This window comes from Corvus brachyrhynchos, unplaced genomic scaffold (genome assembly GCF_000691975.1).
Source record: "Corvus brachyrhynchos isolate BGI_N302 unplaced genomic scaffold, ASM69197v1 scaffold307, whole genome shotgun sequence".
Classification (NCBI taxonomy): domain Eukaryota; kingdom Metazoa; phylum Chordata; class Aves; order Passeriformes; family Corvidae; genus Corvus; species Corvus brachyrhynchos.
This window is the reverse complement of record NW_008239288.1, coordinates 3,752,607-3,774,562: the sequence shown is the minus strand read 5'-3', so window position 1 is coordinate 3,774,562 and position 21,956 is coordinate 3,752,607. Positions and strand designations below refer to the sequence as shown.

The 21,956-nt window shown below is 46.2% G+C and overlaps 1 protein-coding gene across 4 annotated transcripts in view; it reads left to right on the top strand.

The window, feature by feature from the left end:
- Positions 1 to 20,584, top strand: part of GATA3 (GATA binding protein 3) — a 30,391-nt gene extending 9,807 nt beyond the window's left edge. The window contains exons 1-6 of one of the 4 annotated variants that reach the window (XM_008638385.2): positions 64 to 193; positions 682 to 1,321; positions 3,917 to 4,453; positions 7,395 to 7,537; positions 12,902 to 13,027; positions 18,874 to 20,584. In XM_008638385.2, the coding sequence (XP_008636607.1) occupies positions 1,081 to 1,321; positions 3,917 to 4,453; positions 7,395 to 7,537; positions 12,902 to 13,027; positions 18,874 to 19,158 (1,332 nt within the window). In that variant the 5' untranslated portion in view covers positions 64 to 193; positions 682 to 1,080 and the 3' untranslated portion in view covers positions 19,159 to 20,584. Of the gene's footprint in view, positions 1 to 63; positions 194 to 407; positions 504 to 681; positions 1,322 to 3,916; positions 4,454 to 7,391; positions 7,538 to 12,901; positions 13,028 to 18,873 lie in introns of those variants that run through there. The other 3 variants (XM_008638384.2, XM_017740395.1, XM_017740394.1) reach the window with 3 other exon arrangements.
- Positions 20,585 to 21,956: the final 1,372 nt, after the last annotated feature.

The window sequence follows — 21,956 nt, the reverse complement described above, 5'->3', positions numbered from 1 at the left end:
AAAACTCACACTAAAAAAAAAAAAAAAAAAAAAAAAAAAAAAAAGAAAGAAAAAAAAAAAAAAAAGAAAGAAAGGGACAGAGAGGGAGGAAAAAAAAGTAGGGAAAAAAAAATAGGGCGAGCGAGCACAATCTGATCTGATCAAGCACTTTCAGCTTCATCCCTCCTGGGTCACATACTGCTTCTCCACCAAGGTTTGTGCGGAATTTCTTTAGCAACTTGTAGCTTTTTAAATTTTTCTTTTTCCTCTGTGCAGCAGCGAATGGCACAAGTTCTCACCGGCTTAAGCCACTGGAGCTTCTCAGGTGCAAATGGAGCAAATAAAAAAATAAACAAACAACCGCGACGACCAAAAAAAAAAAAAAAAGAAAAGAAAAGAAAAGAAAAGCCAAAAAAACCCCAGACCCAAGGAAAAGTAAGAGCTGGGCGGCAGGAGCACGGTGGGAGCTGCTGGGCTCAGCTCCGAGCCGGGAGAGAGCGAAAGAGAAAGAGGCGCTGGGAGAGGTGGGTCCAGGGCAGAGCAGGCGCTTCCCAGGGATGGCTGCCGAGGGATGGGATGGGTTTTCTCCTGCCTAAAAAGTCAGGTGCTAAAGTTCAGAACTTCTCAAGTACGTTTCTCTCCCTGCCTCTCTCTCTCTCTCTCTCTGTCTCTGCTCCTTCCCTTTCCTCTTTCTCGTTACAGGTGATCAAAGAAGAGAAACATCTGCAACAGAGCGGAAGATACGGGGGGATCTCGCTTCGTAGAGAAATTTTTACCCCGAGATTTTTTTTTTTAAATTTGTTTTCCCTTTTTTTCTCCCTTTTTATTTTATTATTTTTCCTTTTTTTTCCTTTTTTTTTTCCTTTTTTTTTTTTTTTTTTTTGTTACGCTCGTTTTGGAATCGATCGTTTATCACCATAACCCCTACTCCCTCCACTTTAAACCAAACCTAACCAGAAACATCCCCAAACTCGCCGAGCACCTTTCCCCGCCCTGCATAACTCCGGCAGCGTCTCCCGCTCCCATCTCAAACCCTCCGCTCCTTGCTGAGGAGGAGGAGGAGGAGGAGGAAGAGCAGCGGCAGAGCAGCGAGCGCGGAAGATGGAGGTCTCCACGGACCAGCCGCGGTGGGTGAGCCACCACCACCCGGCCGTGCTCAATGGGCAGCACCCGGACTCGCATCACCCCACGCTTGGCCATACCTACATGGACCCCACGCAGTATCCTCTCGCCGAGGAAGTGGATGTACTTTTTAATATCGACGGACAAGGCAACCCCGTCCCACCGTATTACGGCAACTCCGTGAGAGCCACGGTGCAGAGATACCCCACGGCCCACCACGGTGAGTGCCCAAGCCCCACGCCGAGCCCTGGCTCCCACTGGCCGGTCCCGGTCCTGCCCCGGGGCCGGTGGCTCTGCACTTCCCCGAGCCCCCCGCTGCTGTCGGGCAGACCCTCTCCTGCTGGCGGGGAAACTACGTCACGGGTGGATTTTGGGGTTGTCTTATTGGAAATAAATAAAAATTCAGGCTTCCTTCCTTTCTTTCTTTCACTTTCTGTCTTTTTTTTTTTTTTAAATATTTCTTTTTCTCTTTTCTCTTTCTCTATAGCTTTTATATTTCTTTTTCTCTCTCTTTTCTCTTTCTTTCTTTCTACTTCTTTTTCTCTTTCGTCCTCTCTTTTTATCTCACGTCCCTGTTCCCTCTCTTATGTCTTTCCCTCTCGCTCTTGCTCGCCTTCCTTCTATTTCTTTCTTTTTCATCTTCCTCTTATTTTCTTCCTCTTGCCCCCTTCTGTTTCGCTTTGGTTTCTCCCCCCTCGCTTTAATTAGGTTAATAGTTAGTGTTTTCATACTGTGTTTAGTTTTTGCACGATTAAGCTGCTCTGGGGAAGCAAAGCAAGCTGGAGAGCAGGGCTGTGAAAATGACCCTGCTGTCCTCACGCTTGGGCTATTTAATTCACACTTGGTGAGCTTGTTAGGCTTGGGACGAAGGTTTTGCACATATACCCAGGGCAGCACCATGGCGCGGGTTTAAAATAAGAAAGGAACTCAAAAAGTATAGCCCGTAGTGTAATTAGGTATCAGACATGGTGTGCTGTCCTGAGGGTCCTGCAGGAAACTAATGAGCCACAATGTGAATTTTGTTCCTGGGTCACAGCTCTTAGAAAGGAGGTGAAACACCTGGGGCCGATGGGGCCCAGGTCCACGGAGGGATGTGTACTTTGGTGCCATCTTTTATGAAGAAGTGGAGAGATTAAGTATTTATAGCTGGAGTTTACCTGGATGGTTAAAAAATAGGGAAAAAATACAAATAAAAAAGGAGGGAAAAGAACAGAGGGTGGTTTGTGAAGCCGGACAGTGATCTCTGTCGTGGCAAAACATAAATCCCTGAGATTTGCAGTGGAAATAACCCCAAAATCTTGGAGAAAGTGGGATGAGTGGAGTGGAGATGGAGCCGAGCGGGTTCAGGAGGCTACTCCCAGCCCTCAGCAACTTGTTGAGTGCGAGCCTGCATTAGGCTCCGCTCAGTAACTGCATTGTTCTGCTATTAGTCCCTTTAAAACAATTATTTTTAAGGATCAGCAGCCTTTGTCCTTTCTTTCTTTTCTTCCCTTTTCATTTCTTTTTTTTCCCAATATATCAGCAGAAAGTGGAAATGCGGTCTCTCTGATCTAGCCTGAATATTATTTACTATGCTACTTCCTGGAGAAGATAATGAATCTTGACCCTTTCTATTCGTATAACCCACCTTCCCTTCCTTTCGAGCAGCGACTTTCAGTATTGTTCACGAATGCCTGCTATGGTGAAAACCAGTTTGGAGCTTTTCTAGACACACGCGAGCTCCCAGGCAAACATAGGTGTCCACCCTATGGCTATCTGTGCCTCTATACATCTGCGTTTGCATGTCTCCTTGTGTGTATTTAGCAATCTCTGTACACATATCACGATGCCTACAGAGGTTAAGGATCTCTAGATGTCAGTGACTTTCCAGGGCTTTATTAGCAGGCACAAACTTGCTCCCTTCCAGCTGAATAACTGTATTTTCCATGTTAGAGCCATTTGCCCAAGTTGCTGTGGATTTGGCTAGATTTGCTTCTTTGGATATATTTTTCTATTTGTTTAGCAAGGGCCGGGATTAATTAAAAATATGAGGTACAAGCCCTTAGGAACATTTATAACCAAAGGGAAAAAGATTTGACTGCGGAAATCGAGTGGATTTTTTCCCCCCACGAGGTCCAGGTCTGTATTTTAAAAGACAAGTGAAGTGTCTCTTGTCACAAAAAGGGTATGAAGTGTTTCTTTCGAGGCAGTTGTTACCCTCTGCCTGTGTCATATCACCGCGAAAAAGCCGTCTAACATTTCTGTGCAGCCTCATGGAAGAAGAAAAGACAAACTGAGTGGTTTGCAAAGTTTATCAGCCCTATTGCAAAGGTTATTATAATGTCTGTGGGCATTTTCTGGTCTTCTTCGTTTGACCAGAGAATTCCCAGGGTTTATAGCCCACGGCTCTGTTCGGGAAATCATTTTCCAGCTAAGAAAAAAAATTATTTCTGCAGTTGGGACTTGGCAATTTCACGCAGGATCTTTGCTTCAAAGTCTTTGCGGGATTGCCTGGAAAAGGGAGAGAGTGAACCAGATCTCGCCAAATCCCGTGTCACAGGGCTGGCACCCTGCTCGGAGGGTCCCGACCCCAAAACCCGTTCCTCAACAGGACCGGAGCTGCCACCCTGTGCTCTTGTAGCTTTTAAGATTTAATTTTTAAAGAGGAGCGGGGGTTCGCATCAGATGTAATTTTGCTTGCTCCCCTCGGATTCTGAGCTCTTTGGGAAGGAGAAGGGGTGGTGGTGGGGGAAACACGTCCCGGGACCCCCACGGGGGGCATTTCCAGGGTGGCACAGGGATGTGACCGACGTGTCTCCGTGTTTTCTCCGATCAGGGAGCCAGGTGTGCCGCCCCCCGCTGCTGCACGGCTCGCTGCCCTGGCTGGACGGGAGCAAGGCGCTGAGCAGCCATCACAGCGCTTCCCCCTGGAACCTCAGCCCCTTCTCCAAGACCTCCATCCATCACAGCTCACCGGGACCCCTTTCCGTCTACCCACCCGCCTCTTCTTCCACTTTATCCGCCGGCCACTCCAGCCCGCACCTTTTCACCTTCCCGCCGACCCCTCCTAAAGATGTGTCCCCGGATCCGTCCATCTCTACCCCCGGCTCCACCGGCTCCACCCGGCAGGACGAGAAGGAATGCATCAAATACCAGGTGTCCCTGGCCGATACCATGAAGCTGGAGTCCTCTCACTCTCGGAGCAGCATGGCCTCTTTAGGAGGAGCCACCTCCTCCGCTCATCACCCCATCACTACCTACCCACCGTATGTCCCAGAATATGGCTCTGGACTTTTTCCCCCCAGTAGCCTCTTAGGAGGATCGCCAACCGGGTTTGGGTGTAAATCACGACCAAAAGCACGGTCAAGCACAGGTAGGGCTTTTGGCTTCTTCATCCCCGTTGCTCGGGAGAGGAAGCTGTGGGGGGAAAAGTGGGGGGAAAAGGGATGGGGCTGACCCCTCGCTCCTCTCTGCACGCAGAGAGATGCGCTCAAGCATCCGTGTGATGAGCAGCAGGGGATGAAGCCCTCGTGGGGGACACACACGACACTTCACCTTTCCCACAGGTTGCTCTGCTGGGTTTATAACCAAATTCCCCCTTGTCCAACCCGGGCTGGGGATAGAACCAGGCCCAGGAACCCAACCCCCCCAGCCGGTGCCGCGGGGCTCCAGTCCCGGGGGCGACCCAGCCCCTCCAGCGCCCACGGTGCGCTCAGCGGCGGCGCCCGGGGAGGAAGCGAAACCGAGGGAACCGCAGCATTAGTGATCTCTCTGTATTTTAATAATGGTGCTAAATCCCGGCCAACTTCCCCCGCCCGCCCTCCGCCTCGCTCTTCCCAGGGCCTCTTCCCATGCGGCGCCCGGGGATGCGGAGAGGGTTTTCCCCGGGGCGGTGAGGAGAGTTCGCCCACGCAGCCCCCAGCCCCAGCCAGCCCCGTGCCAGGGGCTTTGGATCACCCACAATGAAAGTCCCCAAAGTGTCCCCCTGATCGCCTTTCTCGGGGGGAGCTGGAGGGTCCCTGCTCTCTGCGCACCCCGCGGAATGGGGTGCGAGGGGCTGCGCGGCTCCAGCTCCCGACGGCTGAACGCACCGGGCTTGGACGTTTGTGTGCACGGAGGGATGCGAGTGAGCCGAGGGGAGTGTGCTTGTGAGCAGAGGAAAGGGCGATTAGTCAAAACTCTTTTTTCCCCTTTTCTTTTTTTTTTTTTTCTCTCTCTTTTTTTTTTTTTTTTTTTTTTTTTTTTCCCCGAGGAGGCTGCTGCAGGGTTGCCTGGCATGAATGAGATCAGTTTTCAGGGTTTTTCCAGGGTGACATTTACTCTGTCTGTCTGAGCAGGGACTGTCTCTATTTAGCTGATATGTTTGAGCTAATCCAATTATTTTCAGACTGCTGCACGCGACAGTTGCATTGTTTATCCAGCGCCAGGAACTTTAATAGAGTCCGGATGCGGTTAGAGTGACAAAAAAACCCAGACCTGTATGTTTTGTACATGAAAGCAGGAGAGAGAGAGAGATGGAGTAAAACAAAAGAGAGGGACAGAGACTCAAACAGCCCGGGAGCCGCTGCCCCGTTCAACCGGAGGGGAACAAAACGACCTGGGTATTAACGGGAGCGGCCTGGCCCCAGTACGGACCGGGTGCTATGTCCGGGGTAGGGACCGGTTTGTTCTCGCCCCGGGCGGTGCTGAGCATCCCCCGGCCGCCCCGGCGCCCGCCGAGCCGCAGCTCCCGCCGGGGCACCCACCGGCTGCGCGGTATTTTCAAACCGTCTCGGCCCCCCTCCACCCTCCCCTCTTGTTTTCCTTTTGCCACTTTCTGTTACTTTACCTTCTAGAAAGACATCTGCGGTTCGTGATAAACCAACCCCAGCAGCAACACCTATTTTTTTTTCTTTCTCTCTCTCTTTTTTTTTCCCTTTAAAAGTTGATCTTAGCAAGCTAGGAGCTCTCAGACGAAGAGGGTTAGAGCTGGAGAAAAAGGAGGGAGGGGGTGATTTTGCAGGATAAAAGAGGGAGAAACTGCTGCAAATGTACTTTGTTGTTGTTGTAGTTGTTGGGGGGGTGTGAGAGAAGAGGGGTTCAGCGCAAAGGCTCTGGAAAAACGGTTGCTGTTTGTGGTTAGGGCACGGATGCCTCTTGCTCGAAGGCAGCACGGGCTGGGGCAGCGGGGAGCCAGCTCTGTGCTGAGCTGGCTCTGCTCTGCCCAGCTGAGGTCTGCCACTGCTCTCAGGTGGGGCACGACTGATGTTAGGTACGTAAAAACTTCCTCCAGTAAACCAAAGATGCAACATAAAACCCCTCAACCCTCTGAAAGTAGCTGAGACGCAGGTCTGCACCCTCCCAGTTCCCTCCTCCAAGCTGGGAACTGGCGGGCTGGGGGAGATCCTCCCCTGCAATAGCTAGGGAGAGGATAAAGAGATGCCCAAAAGGAGAAGAAGGAGGGAAAGAACTTATGGGGGTTCAGGCAGGTTTGGGCTGTTTGCTGTCCCATAAAACCAGGATGGACCATCAGGCTGCAGATGTGGTGCGGAAACCAGGGGAGTTTCTGAAAGTTTTGGGTGGTGGGAGCTTAATTTCAAATTAATCAATAGCGGATATTGTCGGAGTTGTTGTATATTGGCTGAAGCCGGGGAGATGTTTTGGTGGTTATCTGTGATTATTTTGGGGGTCCTTGATGTGGTTTGACCTGAGGCCAGAGGAAGAGCCCCCCAGGTTCACAAACACCCCTGGGAGCTGGAAGAGTGCTCCAGGAGTGACAGTGGGGTCCTCATACACATCAGAAAGGGGGGCATGGACTTAAACTCTGTATCCTTTGGGTGTAGAGGGCTGGAGGCTTCTTGCAAAGCCTGCCAAGGTTTTTCTGGACTATATGACAACACGGGGTCCGCAGAGTTGTAGAAGCCCTTAATCCAAAGGTGAGGGGAAACTATCAGCCCCCTCACTCCCCCAAAGGAGGGACCTGTGGGAGGAGTGAGAGCTTCTCCGGGAAGCCCCTTGAACCACCATGGCATTCGGGTTGTCGTTGTCACCTTCCCTCCTCCCTGCTGCTGGGACAGAGGCCTGATGCTGCCTGTGCAGTGCTGCTGGGGAGGGGAACAGGATCAGACCTCAGCAGACTCCTGTCAACCTGTGCCAGGGACATCATTCTGTCATGGCTTTGGACCCTTCATTGGAAATCCTGAGCTTGGGGAGGCCTGCCAGGGTCTGGCATGGCTGGGGAGGTTGTGGGGTTTTTTTGGGGAGGGGGGGCTTTCTCCAGCCTCTTTTACCTCTGCTTTCCCTAAGTGAACTATGTGCTCTCTTGTTTCCAGAAGGCAGGGAGTGTGTAAATTGTGGGGCTACCTCAACCCCTCTGTGGAGAAGAGATGGCACTGGGCACTATTTGTGTAACGCCTGTGGACTCTATCACAAAATGAATGGGCAGAACCGGCCCCTAATCAAACCCAAGAGAAGACTGGTGAGTCTCCTGCTATTTTATTCTTTCTTCTTCCTCTTCTGCAACTTTTGCTTTCTATCTGCAGCTCGGGATGGACAGGGAACCTCAGCCAGCTCCCGCTGGTCCCACTGCATCAGAGGGCTGGGACAGAGGGATGTTTGGAGAGATGGTCCCAGCTGCTGAGGGCCTCAGTTTTCTGGTCCTCTTGCAAACTGCAAAACAGGTTTAAAAATCAAGATCCAGGGCTTCTTGCAAACCAGAACTGAGTTTTCAACTCCACAGAGTGCTTCTGGATGGCAACCTGAGGACAGTGACACTTTCCAGGGCCTAAGGGCAGAATAATAATTTCCCAGTGACCAAAGAGATTATCAAGAATACAGGATTTCTCCAGGGATCTCCAAACTGCTCCCCTCCCCTTCTTAAGTGAGTCTCTATCCCCGTTGGCTGGTGGTATCATGGAGAAGGGACCCAAACTGTGTCCCAGGTGTCACCTTGGTCCTGCAAAGAGCTGGAGCCAACAGGTCCTGGTGCCACTGGTGCCTGGGGTGGTCATTTGTGCCTGTGCCATCTGGGTCTCCAACAAGGACACAAGGCAGGGGATGGTGAGTGTGCAAAGCCAAGCATGTGCCCAGGCTACAGAAGTTGGAGGAAGATGAAATGTGTGGGTGAATGTTTGAAATAATAGTTACAAGACTGGTGACTGTTCTAAGCATAGGCAATATGTTACAGCATCCCCAGTGATCTGTTCATGCATTTCCCTGGAAGCCACAAAAAGGTCTGGAAGCTGTGGCGATGGCTAATAAATGTGTTGAAGTGTATTTGGCAAATAATCAGACAGACCACAAGGGGAAAAAATATATCAAGCGGGGAAAAAAAAATTATGGTCCCTGCTTGGGAAGTTATTGAATGTTTTGAATTGAGGCACATTTGGTTTTGTCAGGATTAAAGATGTGGAAGGACTCCTGCGGGCTGCTCAAAATGTGAAGGAAAAGTGGCTCTTGCCTTTCTGTGGAATTTCCGAGCTGATGGATGGATCTGGCCAGTTTGGTGAGGCTTGTGCCTGGCATGGCCAGATCCTGCAGGCAGGACAGAGCTGGTTCATTTGTGTTCCCCTTGAAGGTGCTCACAGCTCTGTCCCACAGCTCTTAGTAGGGATCAGCTTCCTCACCTGTGAGACACCCATAAAATTGTATCACCTTTATTCCCTCTGGCTCCAGGAAGCATTTGCAGGGTACATTCCCAGGAAGGGCTGCGCTGCAAGGGGCAGTGGTGACAGCTCTGTCTGGCCGTGTGAGTTTTGGGGAAGATGTGGGTTTGCTCCTCTACCCCGCCAAACTTCCTGCATGTGAAACCTCTCCGTGCCCTCCTATATGGGCTTTTCCTGTACAGGAAAATACTTGCCTCTCTCATCTTTCATAGCCTTGTTAGAAAAAAGGAAAAGCTTTCTAGGGAGGGAAGTACAGGCTGGAATTTAGATTTTTTTGGGCAGCTCTCTTGTTCTCTTCTCCTCCTCCCCTTGGTCCTTCTGTCTTAAACACAGAGCCCTCATTTTCTTTATTTTTTTTCCCTCGTTCTCTCTTTATGTGTAAAGTTAACTTCCTAGGAAAAAGCTGCCGGATATCTGAGCCCTGGAGATAACTCCTAAACAACAGCTCTGCTTCCCCAGTCCAAACACACAGGAGCTTGAGCATATCCAAACAAGTGGAGGGGGAGGCAGAATAGGAAAGCGGCTGGAAAGAGGGGGAGAGCTTTCAAAAAGTGTCTGATGGAACCATGAAAGAATGTCCCGAGTCACCCTGAGCCCGGCACATGTAAAATGAACTATATAAATAAATACATAGTAAAAGGTCATTCTTGGGGGAAAAAAAAGAGGAAGAAAGAAAAGAAGTAAAGAGAGACCTTGTCTTGCATTATCATTCCAATCTTCGGGCATTTTAGTTAAAGTTACAAAAAGTTCCCCTTCTTTAAATGCAGCCTTTGCTAAACGTGAAATTTGATTTTTCTACTTTTTTCCCTCCCCCCAGCTCTGCCTGGGAAAAAGAAAAACATCCCTAATGCTGTTTGCACCTATATTTATTTCCTTTGCTAACCTTTGAAAAAAAAAAAAGAATCAGAAGGCACCAAATCTGGGCCTGCATTTGCATTTTGTGTGCCTGGATGTGGATGTGTGTGTGGCTGTGGCTTGACTGGATCTCTCCTGCTGTGAAGGCAGGCGGACTGGGCAAGACTGTGGATGGAGGCTCAGGGTGGGGATCCAGCTCCTTCCCTCTGCCACAAGTTTCCTGCGTGACCTTGGGCTGGTTTCGTAGGCTCTGATCACAGCTGCACTGAAACTAATGATAGGATTCGATGGGTGGGAGAGAGGAGGCAAAGAGGTTCTTAGATGCTGAGAACCCAGCCCTAGCCTTATTAAAGTCAATGGGCGTCTTCGTGAGGGTGTCCTTTGGGTGACAGGGATGGAGTCCTGCCGGCTAAGGGGGCTCAGATAGCTCTCCTTCTTCTCGAGGGGGAAGGTGAAAGACCTGGAGATGTTGGCAGGGGGATCAAGAACAGGCAGGTGGTACCGCACGATCACTGCCTAAAAAGTTTTCAGCCCTCTTGGAGGCCATTCCTGTCCCTGTCACAGCCAGTGGCAGCCCCATCACTGCTGAGATAAAACCTTCCTTTAGATTTTCTCCTATCCCCTGCCCATGCAGATGTAGAGCTCTCTGTTTCCATGTTGAGCCAAGCTGGTTTTGGAAGGATTATAGGCAATTTCTCAGCAGGTCCATGCACGTGCAATCTTATTTTAGGAAAATGATGCTTGGAGCTTTGTGGGTAAATCCAGACACTGAAAATACCCCTTAATTAAGCATCTTTATTAGTACTTGGTTCCTCCAACCTCCTCAATTTCACCTTCTCATCACTACTAGCGCTTCTGAAATTGTGCCCTCGCTCACTGGCAGCTGTGCCATGGGCTCTGGTCCTATAGATTATATGGGGCAACTAATTAGTCATCCCATTACTGACATGGCCAGGCCCGAGATTAGCGTCAGTGGATGCCATTGCTGGGAGCTTTACAATAGCGTTGTTATTCATTGTTTCCTGCCTGCTGCTGGTGTCTCTGCTAGAAGTTGGTACAGCATAAAAGGTACAGCCTGGAACCGAAAGAGCTTAAAATATTCAGCTAATGATGCTGAATTTTCGTAAATGAAACACAGTAGTTGGAAATAGCTTTTGAGAAGATAGTAGATGTTGTGATTTATTTGCTTATTTAATGTCAGAGTTTGTTTGAAGGCAGCGAGGTGGTGACCAGGCGTGTCTTTTGAACGCGCTTGCTGTAAGAGAAATTACAGTGAGTGCTGTGTAGAAACCCCAAATATCTTCAAAGGGGATGTTTCCCCTGTGTGGGCTGAGTCAAATATCACTGGTTTTTAGAAATTTCCCTAGGCTTGATTTTTGGGTCTGATAAGGGCAAAGCTGCCACCAAGAGACTCAATCCAGGCTTGTGCCCCTCCGAGCCACGCGTGCTGACTGGCGGGAGTTGGGGGCAGAGAGCTGCAGACTCTTCTCCAGCTCTTAACGAGAACCTGGCTTTGCAAGCTGTTCTCTCCATGCTGCATTTGAAACACAGTCATTATTTCATTATCCTGGTGATTTTGAAAGGAACCAAATTTGGGCCCATGTGGTTAGGAGGTGCGCGGGCATCAGTTCAGGGCTCTGCTCTTCATGGTGGGATGCGTCATCTTCTCTGCTGGTCCTGGGATTTTTTCAAGTCCCATGTGCTGTCCCCAGGTCCTGCTTGTCATCAGCACAAAGTCAGCTAAAGGCCTCCTTGGGACTGACTTGGTTCACAGTGGTTTATGGTCAGGCAAAATGGAACTGTCCCTACGGGCAGCCTGAGAGAGCCACTTGCTGTATGATCAGCCACTCTGTGATGCTTCCTAGTGCTCATGGGCATTGTCTTATTTATTTTTTAGACAGTTCTTTTTGTCTAATTAAAAGAAAAAAAAAATCCTCCTCTATCTAAAGCAAAACCAACCCGTCCTCTCTCCACCTACGCCGCATTCAATTATGATTAAAATTGCAACATGACCTAACAAGAGTTGGTATTAATGCTAAAGCTGTGCCAGTGTCCATGTTTGCATTTTGGGTTTGTTGTACAGTATCCAAAGATGTGGTATTTTCCTTTTTTTTTTTGAATGCTGGATGTGCTACAGTGTGCGGCTGTGTGGGGTGAGGGGTAAATTTGAAACAGTAAGAGCACAAAAGAGAGCATTAGAGGCTCAGTTCTGCAAGGTGCCAAGCATTGCTATGATCTGGCAAATCGCTTAAGCACATGTTTTAACTTTAAGCACATGAGCAGTCCCATTGAAAGCAACGCACTGGGATGAAATCAGAGCTCTGGGACCGTGTCATATTGATGAAGAAGAGATAGGATGGGGATCTAAAGGTCTTTTTTTTTTTTTAGGAGCTGTAGGCACTTGCACACATGCAAACACGCATACGCGCTCACACAGCGGTCTGAAAACTGTTCCTCCTTCAGTGGCAGAAGGACAATTTGTTTGCTAAAGTTACAGTTTTTAAATGATAAGTACGAATTTATGCACGTGAAAGAAGGGTAACTTTACTAAATTTGACTTTGCTAAGTCATTATCACAGCTAACAAAAAAAGCTTCTGTATTCACTTTGACACGTAGATTTTTTTTCTTGTTCCTACCCCTTTATGAAATAGTAAATTCTTCTTTCAGGCTTGTTACCAATCCTTAAATAAACATGAAGGTTTGGGCTGAGAAAAGGGTGTAATTAAAAAGTTGGGATTCTTGCTCTTTGCCACAGTGTTATTTCCGATCTGGAGCCTGTCTCCTTTGAAGCTGAGCTGAATTTACAGGACCGGGCTGTGCTTGCGGTCGGGCCCGGCGAGCAGCTGCCCACCCGGGTCTCACCCGGCGCTCGCCGGAGCCGGAGTGACTCACGTCCTTGACTCCAGCAATTGTCGGTTCAGGCCCTGACTGCAGAATTAGACCCCTGGGGGGTCTGGGAGAATTAAGATGGAAAGACATGTTGGCATTTAAATAACATTTTCCCCTCTGGAATGGGCTGTGCCAGCACTGCTAATTTTGATGAGTTCTATCAGAGGTTTAGCACTCACTTTTAGGATGCCCTTTGGCACCTGATTCAGTTTACATATAATTTGGGATTAAAGTACCTTGGGGATTTTTTTTCACAATTATTATTTGTTCTCACAAGTCAGTTTCTGGAGGCCTCTGCTGATGTGCGTCAGTCTTGCAGGGTTGATGTTTTCTTTCTCAGAAATTTTGCTGATTGAATTTTTTTTTTTTTTTTTTTTTTTTTTTTCAACGGGGGTTTTTTCTTTCTCTCCTTTTTTTTCCCTCCTTCCCACAGTCTGCAGCCAGGAGGGCGGGCACATCCTGTGCAAACTGTCAGACCACCACTACCACCCTGTGGAGGAGAAATGCCAACGGCGATCCTGTCTGTAATGCCTGTGGGCTCTACTACAAGCTGCACAATGTAAGTGTGACTGTAATACTCAATAATGGGGCCTCAACTTTGGTGCTCAATGATCCAAACTCTTCCTTGACTTGAGGATTTCCAGTCTTGGGTGGTGCTGGACCTCTGTTATCCCTTTGGGGACCTTGGGGGTTTGGAGCGATGAGTTGTCAGCCTTTCAAATGTAGCCTATCCAACTTGGGGAGGTATAAAACAAGGTTGTCCATGGGTAATCTTAGAGCTTTTCCATGCCTCAGCCAAGAAAGGATGGGTGGATCAACACAGAGAGACATTATCTGCTGCTGATTGGGCTCAGAGTGTTGGAAAAGACAACACACTGTCCGGCAAGCTGATACCCCTCCTATGCGTAGCTTGGTTCCTCCAGCAAATACAAACTCTGGAAAAAAAGAAATAGCATGCCAGAAACTATTTAAATCATTCTTGGGTTTGTGGCTGCCTTTGTCCTGTCCCCAAAGATGATTTATTTAGGCCTTGTGTTTGCCCTGGTTGACGCAAGTGAGTCCCAAACCAAAAAAGGACTTGATTTAGTTAGCAGGGGACAGAGTATGCTCAACCTGTGATGTGAATTTTAAAGTATCTGTCATGGAAGGGAAGGAGAAACGAAATGAAATGGCTGGCAGATTTAATCTAATATCTCCATGCAAAGCCAGCTTGCAGGAACCAGTGATATGTGCCCCAGGGAAAGATCTAAAGGGATCTGAAAAGTCTTCTGCTGAATAATACTGCTAATAAAGGAGACTTAAAGCTACTCCTGTTACTCTCATTCCACATGTGGCATTAGAATAATTATTATGTCAGAAGAAGGAAAAGACTTGCAATTTCTCTGCTTTGATATATTTTTTTTTCCAGTAGTGGTTGATTGCTTTGTGTTTGGTTTGGAAATCTGGGGCTATGTTTTGCCCTTATGTCCACTCATGCAAACACATCAAAGACGTATCGGGTTTCACGGGGCATCCAACCCTTGTGGTATCTCAGTCCCTTCCATTTGTTATTTCAAGCTGTTTGGTTTCTTAGGATGAGTAAACAAGTTTGGATTAAGTAGAAGAAAACCCCAACAAACAACCAGGCTAATTTTTCACCTGTTTCATGGGAGGCATCTCTCTTGGAAAAAAGGAAAATGTGTTTACCCTTTAGTAGGCAGGTATCTCAGCATGCTTTGAGTCTCATGTAGCAAGCAAAGATTGTCATCAAACTCTGTGTGATCACTGCAAACAAACAGGTTGGACCCAGAGTGAAAACTCTGAGAATATCACAAAAAATACTGTTTGTTATTTCCTTAGTAAGAAGGGATCAAGGTCAGACAGCTTCATTGAGGGGGGGATCTGTGCTTGTGCTCTGCTTCCTTTTTGGCCTTGTAACCACCAGTGGTAGGACTTAAATTGTGTAGTTTGGGAAACCTCTAAGGAGCTGCTCCTCCTGTAGCCAGCAAAGCTCTTTGAAGAAAACAGGCTCGTCTCAGTTGATGTTGGTGGATGCCTGTGTTTCAATGGGATGACCTGTACCCTTAAAGACAGTGTAATTCCTCCCCACGACTGCAAAAGATAGCAGGATGATGAGTTAGAATTTGTCTACTTCCACTGTATGTATCTGACTGGAGGAATCTCCCCCTGAAATGTCTAGAATGGTGTCTGGGTGCTGAGGTTCTCCAGAAATGTGCCTGCAAGACCTCATCCTTTTCTTTTTTGCACTAACACTGCAAACCTACTTGGCCTGAATTGACCTCTAGATCCATTGTTTAGGGAAATGCCGATCCAGCTGTGAAATTTGTGACATGGGGCAGGCCTTGAGCACATTGGAACCATTTTTATATTCATTAAAAACACCAACAGCTGCTTAAAAGCTCAGCACAGCTACTTACCAAAGTCAAGCAATATCTTGCCTTATGAGCAGCGCCATTAATGGTTCCGGCTTAAATGAAACCTCCAGAGGACTGAGATCCTCTGTGTAGCAATATAACCAGGCAAGGAGACTAAAATCCAGATATAAGTGGTTAGAACCTTTTTTTTTTTTTTAATTTTCTTAAAGCATTTAGTTATGACTGTGGTGAGAAGTGTGGTCCTGCTCCCTGTGTGTATATTATCTCCTGATTACCATCAGGAGAGGGGTCAGAAATAGAGAGGCTGATTGTAGCATGTCCCTCCCAAACAGCTGTCAGCATAGGTGTTGTGCCAGTACCAGTGGAAGGTCTTTGGGTGCTCGGAAGACGACTTAACTCTGTTTCAGTCTAAGCTGTCAGCTTTTTTTCCATTCCCCCTTCCCATTTTTTCTTTTCTTTGGGTTTAATGAAATTTTCTGGGACCTTAACATCATTAGGATATTTTAATGGATTGATCTGCAGTTGAAACTTACCCAGATTTTTTTATGTCCACACCGGGAATGATTGCAGTGAAAAGGCTAATTTTTTTCATGGTGTTAATTTTTTCATGGAGCTATATCAGTTTGTTTTACTGTTGATTCCCACAGCTTAAGCAAACCCATTTGTCAGTAGGATATAAGCAATAATCATAATAGTCTTGGGGTGCATTTAGTGAAGCTGTTGGCATTCCTCCCACTGACTTCAACAACAGCCGGCTCCATTAACAGCAGTATTAACAATGACTAATATTTCACATTGATACGGTGCCTTTCATCCCGTGGCATCCCAGAGTGCTTTCTAAGATACAGCCAGCCTGGAAGATTAACCCAACATTGTAATGACTATGTCTGAAGGATAAATCCGCTTCAGTGACAGGACCTTATTGAGGTCAATGGCAAAATCCCATTGTCTTCAGTCAGAGCAAGATCAGACCTATAATGGTTAAGACTATCCCCTGGATTTGATCTGTTGAATATGAGGTTCTCATCCTTGTTATTTTAGTCCTTAGAAGTGGGATGAGCCTTCTCACACTTCAGGGATGGGTGGGAGTGTACCTGGTTGGAGGTGCAGAGCAGGCTGGCCTATGCCCACAGAAGTGAGTGATTTGCCATTATTTTTGGTAAAATTCACCAGAAAAGGCCCCTTTCACAATACCCTAATGCAGGGCTATGTGTCCCGAGAGCAGAGCAGTCAGTATTTTGTATATGATAAAACAAAGAGCATAATTCCTGCCCATAATTAATTGGCTCCATCTGAAATTAATGAATTTCATATACATGCATTGGGCTGGTTTAATTTTAATTTAGCATGTGTTTGTCATTTTTATCAGAATGAATTTTCACGGAGAGGGTCTTCCCTCCGGGTCTTTAATTCCTCTACCCCAGAAACAGAGATGGGTTCTTAGCTTTGATGTTTTGGGGACCACTTTAACCCTGCTGTGACTGGTCTTTGAAGTCACTGGAAAAATTTTCCAGCTTGCTGCTTTGTCTGTGCTGGTTCCTGACATTTATCTGAGTCCTTATCTGTTTGGCTCTCGGGTTAGTAACCTGCTTGAAGTGTGAGGCCATGATGTGACCAGCCAACAGCTTGGATGGCAGCTCTGACCCCAGCTGTGGGGCTGGCCATGGTTTTGTCACCATCCTGATGCAGAGCTGGTGTTCCTATCCTTGAGTTTCACATCAAATCATGGCCTGGGCCAACCTGTTCTTAGTGATTGAGTGAAACAGGAGAGATGTTGCTTTGGGGAAGTGTTCACTATCCTCTGGGACACGACCCCAGGCAAGGGTCAGGACCCTGTGCTTGTTCCAAGACCCAGCACAGCCCCAATCCCACCACCAGGCTTATATCACTTTGCCACAACCAGCTCCCAAGCTTGCACCTTTGCTGCTTCAGCTGGAAATTGGGTCTGGCTTCTCCTGAGCCTTTGTGTCATGATACAGATCCTCATTTGAAGCTGGTGTGGCTGGGGCTGTGTATGCCTCCCCAAATCTGAGCTGGATTCATCAGGGATTGACACCTCCTGGTCTCCTCTAACATCGCTGCCTGGTGGAGCTCACTTGGGACTTCTTCCTGGCTTTGAACCTGGGCAATACATCCCTGTAAAAAACTTAAAACAGGCCAGGCAAAGCTTTCCCATCCCAGTCGTTGATCTGGAGCAGAGGGCCATCCTTGTGTGTGCATCCTCATTAGCTCAGTGAGGACAGAAAGCCAGGGAGACAGGTTATGTTGTGTTTGGAGCCCAGGACATTTTTAATTTTGCTTGTTGCTGCTGTTGTTGTGCTGCTCATGGGAAGATTCTTCCTTCCTACCTTAAGCTGCTGGCAAGCAGGGCTGCTCCCTCCAGCTCCCTTTATCCAGAGGCAGAGAAATCAACCTTTTATTCACCCATTTTCAGGTCAGGTGAAGACTCCTGTGACTGCTGGTAAAAAGAACCTGGGGTCACAAATCCAGACTGGGATTACAAATTTTGGGATGCCTAAACCAGAGATGAGCCTGGTCCTTCCTCTCCCCATAGTTCCATCTTTGCATGTAACAGGGAACTATTTTATCCCAGCCTCCCTGGAGAGAGAAATCCAGGAATGATTCCCATGCTGTGGGAAAGGGCCCAGGAAGGAGCTGAGGAGCAGCAAGTGAAACTTTGCTGCGATCTGGAAGAAGGGAATGCTTTGTTCCTTGTGCTGATTTAAGGCTTTATGGACAAAGACCTGCTCAGGACCCTTGCAGGGACATCTTTTCATTGTCCTTCACAGTAGATCCTGGTAGACAGTGGATCCATTTTTTCTCCATTTTCTCCCTTTTCCAGAATGTCCATCAGCACCATCATGTGCTCACATTTATTACAAAAAGTGGTTCAGCCTCAGGGTGATTTGCTGCCTTCTGCTATAGGTGAAATCCTGCAGAGGAGCCAGAGCAAGACCCATGTAGACACCCAGCTCCAGATTTTTAAGGTTGTTTATGGACATTGGATGCATAAATCTCTTCCTGAGTGTGGTTTGCAGGGGTTTCATGTCATCTGTGCTAGTGTATGTTGTGATGCTGGCTCTCTATGCAGTATTGAATCACAAAATCATGGAATATCCTGAGTTGGAAGAGACCCGCTAGAATCATCAAAGTCCAACTCCAGGCCCTGTACAGGACAGCCTCAAGTAATAAGAGTAATAAGAGTTTCTTACAGGAGGTCCGACAGATCTTTTGCTACCATTTCCTAACCCTGATCATCAGAATGGATGATCATTTCTGCTGTGTAGTTTCCGGGGGAGAATTTAATGTTCAGTTTTCCTACAGATACTTTTGTATGGATGTAGAAAATGATTTGCTGGGCAGCACAGATACCTGTTTCAGGCCCCCCCCCCCAAAAAAAAAAAAAAAAAAAAAAAAAAACAAACCCAAAACAACTGGGAGGCTTTAGAAATAAAATCAGATTAGCTAAAGTAAACCAGAAAGGATGATCAGAGCAAAATCTTTAGAAAGAGGAAAAATAAAACAAATGCCTGTCCCTCTTGTGAAGAGTTGCCCAGCTCCCTAATGTAGCTGTGAAAGCTTGAGACTCCTCATAGCACTGAAATGCCAGCAGTTCTTGCTGCTAATGGTTTTAGATCAGACAGGAAGCCTCAGGGTGAGACGGTGTCTGTGGGGAATATTTCCAGGAGGTAATGATTGGTTTCATACCTAAACACGGTACAATTACCTAATGTGCAGATAGTTGAAATTTTTCAGCTGCTGTGAATTATTCGGGTATGTTTTGCTCCTGTGTGGCTCTGCCAGCAATTTTCTGTCATCTTGTCTTCAGAAATCTCAACTGAACTTGGGATTTCCTGGAGGGATCTGAATTTTGGGATGGAAATGGAGAGGCTGGGTAGCCATGGCACACAGGGGAGGAGGGGGGGTATGAGCAGCTGGTCCTGCTGGGCTGAGGCATGGGGTACATGGATCCCATGGTGCTTTGGGGAGAAGGGATGGAAGCACAAAAAAATAATTGATTTTTGTTTAGATTAACAGACCCCTGACTATGAAGAAAGAAGGAATTCAGACCAGAAACCGAAAAATGTCTAGCAAATCCAAAAAGTGCAAAAAGGTCCATGACAACCTTGAAGACTTTCCCAAGAGCAGCTCCTTTAACCCCGCCGCCCTCTCCAGACACATGTCCTCCATCAGCCACATTTCACCTTTCAGTCACTCCAGCCACATGCTGACCACACCGACACCGATGCATCCTCCATCCAGCCTCTCCTTCGGACCTCACCACCCTTCCAGTATGGTCACTGCCATGGGTTAGCAAGAGACTCCCCTGCTGAATGCTTACAGTCTCAAAGTGAGATTTACTTTATATACTACTTGCATTTTTGCAGGCGTGTGGTTATGGGTCTGACGTCCCAAAACAAATGGGAGGGGGGAAAAAAAAAGAATTTAAAAAATTAAAAAAAAAAAAAAAAGTTATTTGAAGGTGTAAGAGAGAGAGAGAGAAAAAAAATTTAAAAAAGCAGAAAAAAACTACAAAAAGCACAAAAAAGGAAAAAAAAAAGAAAAAAAGAGAAAATAGTAAAAAAAAAAGTTTTAAAAAAGTGATGTTTGCCACTTTTTAAAGGAACTCACTATGGCGTCTATGTATTCTTACCCACTGAATCTGGATACCATTTGTGAATAAGCCATTCAGAACTTGCATTCCCTATTGGACAGGATCTCTAGTGCTGTGAGAAAATAAAATAAAATAAAATAAAAAACGCTGAACATTGCATATAACTTATATTGTAAGAAATACTGTACATTTGAGGAAGACTTTATTGCATCTGAGGAGCTGTAAAGAAAAAGGCATGAAGGACTCTGAGAGAATTTTTTTTAAAGGAAAAGAAAAAAAAAAGAAGATGGGACGACAATTTAAAACCAGAAAAACAAACAATGCAGACCAAGAGGAAACGCGGTCTTATGAACAAATGGACCAACTGCCAGTCATGTCTTCTCCTTTTATTTTATTTTTATTTTGGTTTTTTTTCGGTTGGTTTTTTTTCCAGTTTCTTTTTTTTTGTTTCCGGGGAGGGGGAGGGGGCTGGCTAGAACGGTTTTGATGATGCATTAACTAACTAACTAACTAACTAAATAACTAAATAAATAAAACCTGTAGGGAGATCATTCATTTTGGGCCATGGGCCTTTTACATAGGAAGTACCAATGGTGTCAGGCAATCAGTGTTAACATGCGGACATTGCCAACAAGGGGGTTTCAGATAGCCATTCTCCAGGTCTATATGCATTGTGAACAAGTTCCTGTAATTGTTGTTTGTATGTATAATTCAACGCACCAAAATAAGAAAGATGTAGATTTATTTCATCCTATTATACAGACTGAATGGTTGTACAAATTTATTTACTGCTAGTGATAAGACCTGCTTTTTTTTTTTTGTTTTTGTTTTCATATTTTTTCCTCCTTTGTTTTTTTTTTTTTTTTGAGAATAAACTAGATTAAATTCTGTTGACTTAACAGTGTTTTGTGCTTGGGGTTGGGAAAAGGAGTATTTTTCTTTTTTATTAATTTTTCTTAACATTTGCTTGGATGGTATTTATTGCATAGTTACCACGGGTACGGGAATGTCTGTCTCTGCGCTCATGCTGACAGCCGAAGCAATGTTTGCAGTGGCTTGATAAAAAAAAGATAAATCACAGAACAAAGGAAAAAAACCCTCAAAAATAAATGGACTGCATGTTAGTGTAACCCCACTGTCCGCTGTGTGCTCCCTGTCCCTTGAATTGCAGCCCAGCTGCTGCTCCTATGTGATTTCGGGCTCCCATGTGGGATGGGTCCCTTTGGGTCTCAGGCAACATGGACAAACTGGTGTTGAGGACAATTCAGGACTGGGATAAGTGCAAAGGTACAGCAGGGTCCTTATGATCCTGGCATCTTTTTGAAAAAAAGGAAAGGTTTTGGACAGGAGCTAGAAAAGCACATTCTGCTCTGTCTCATTGGGTACTCAGTGGTAGATCAAACAATTTAATGAGTAAAATCTGGTTTACAGAAAGGGCTGAGAACTGTTGTTCTTGGGCAAACACCTTGTGAGTTGAGATCTTTGTGTGAAATCAGGAGGGACCAGGTCTGTCCTTGTGCTTGGAGGAATGGGCAGAATCCATTCTGAAAGGCTGGATTTGATGAGAGGAAAATTCACAGAAATTCAAAGGCCTTTAGCAAGTCCCATCCTGCAAGAGCTCTCTTTGAAATAGTGCAATTTTAATTAATATTAATATTGATAACAACAAAGTTTGGCTCTTATAATTTGATTTCTGGTGGTTTAATCCTTAAGAATCTATAATTTTTTTTAGTTTTCAGAGTTTACTCATCCAGCTTCTTTATACTATCATAAGGGTTGGGAATTCACCTTCCAAATGAAGAGTTAAACTTCTTATCAAACCACTCCATTTTCTGGGGATTTAAGCACGGTGTGATAAGACAGAGGTTGCCAAGGCTGTGAGAAAATACTTAAAAAATCCCAAACAAAAATACAACCCCCAAATGTAAAAACCTCAACAGACGTGACCTGCAAATTATTTTTACTTTTTTTTTAATGCTGAGTGAAATATTTCACCCAGAAATAAGTGTACTCCTGCTTTTCAGGGCCAGGTGGATGGAAAAATATCATCATATCTGTCACATCTGTTTGAACCCTCTTTCTCTTGGGTGATCTCCGGAGGGAGGGGTAACAGTGGCATGGTCTAATCTTTTGCTGCAGGATGGTTCACATGAGTGAGGGTATTTCATGTAAGAAGGAAAACTCTTCAAAACTTTCAGGATGGTTATGCAGAGGTCAAATAGTCAGCGATTTGGGAATGAGGGAGGAGGGGCAGAGGATTGACCTTTATTTGGGCTCTTTCTCCCCCGTTTCAAAATGAACCTAGTTAAACTATGTCTACCATAAAGGAGGATTTGGCAGATGGAAGCGGAACATGCAGTAATCGTTTGTAATGTTGTATATTCTTTCCTTTCTTCTCTGTTGACAAAAATGTGTGAAAGAGGAAAAGTCAGAACAAATGGTACACATTTAAAATCTTATGTTAATCACCTTTCTGCTTTCTCAATGAATATTTTAAG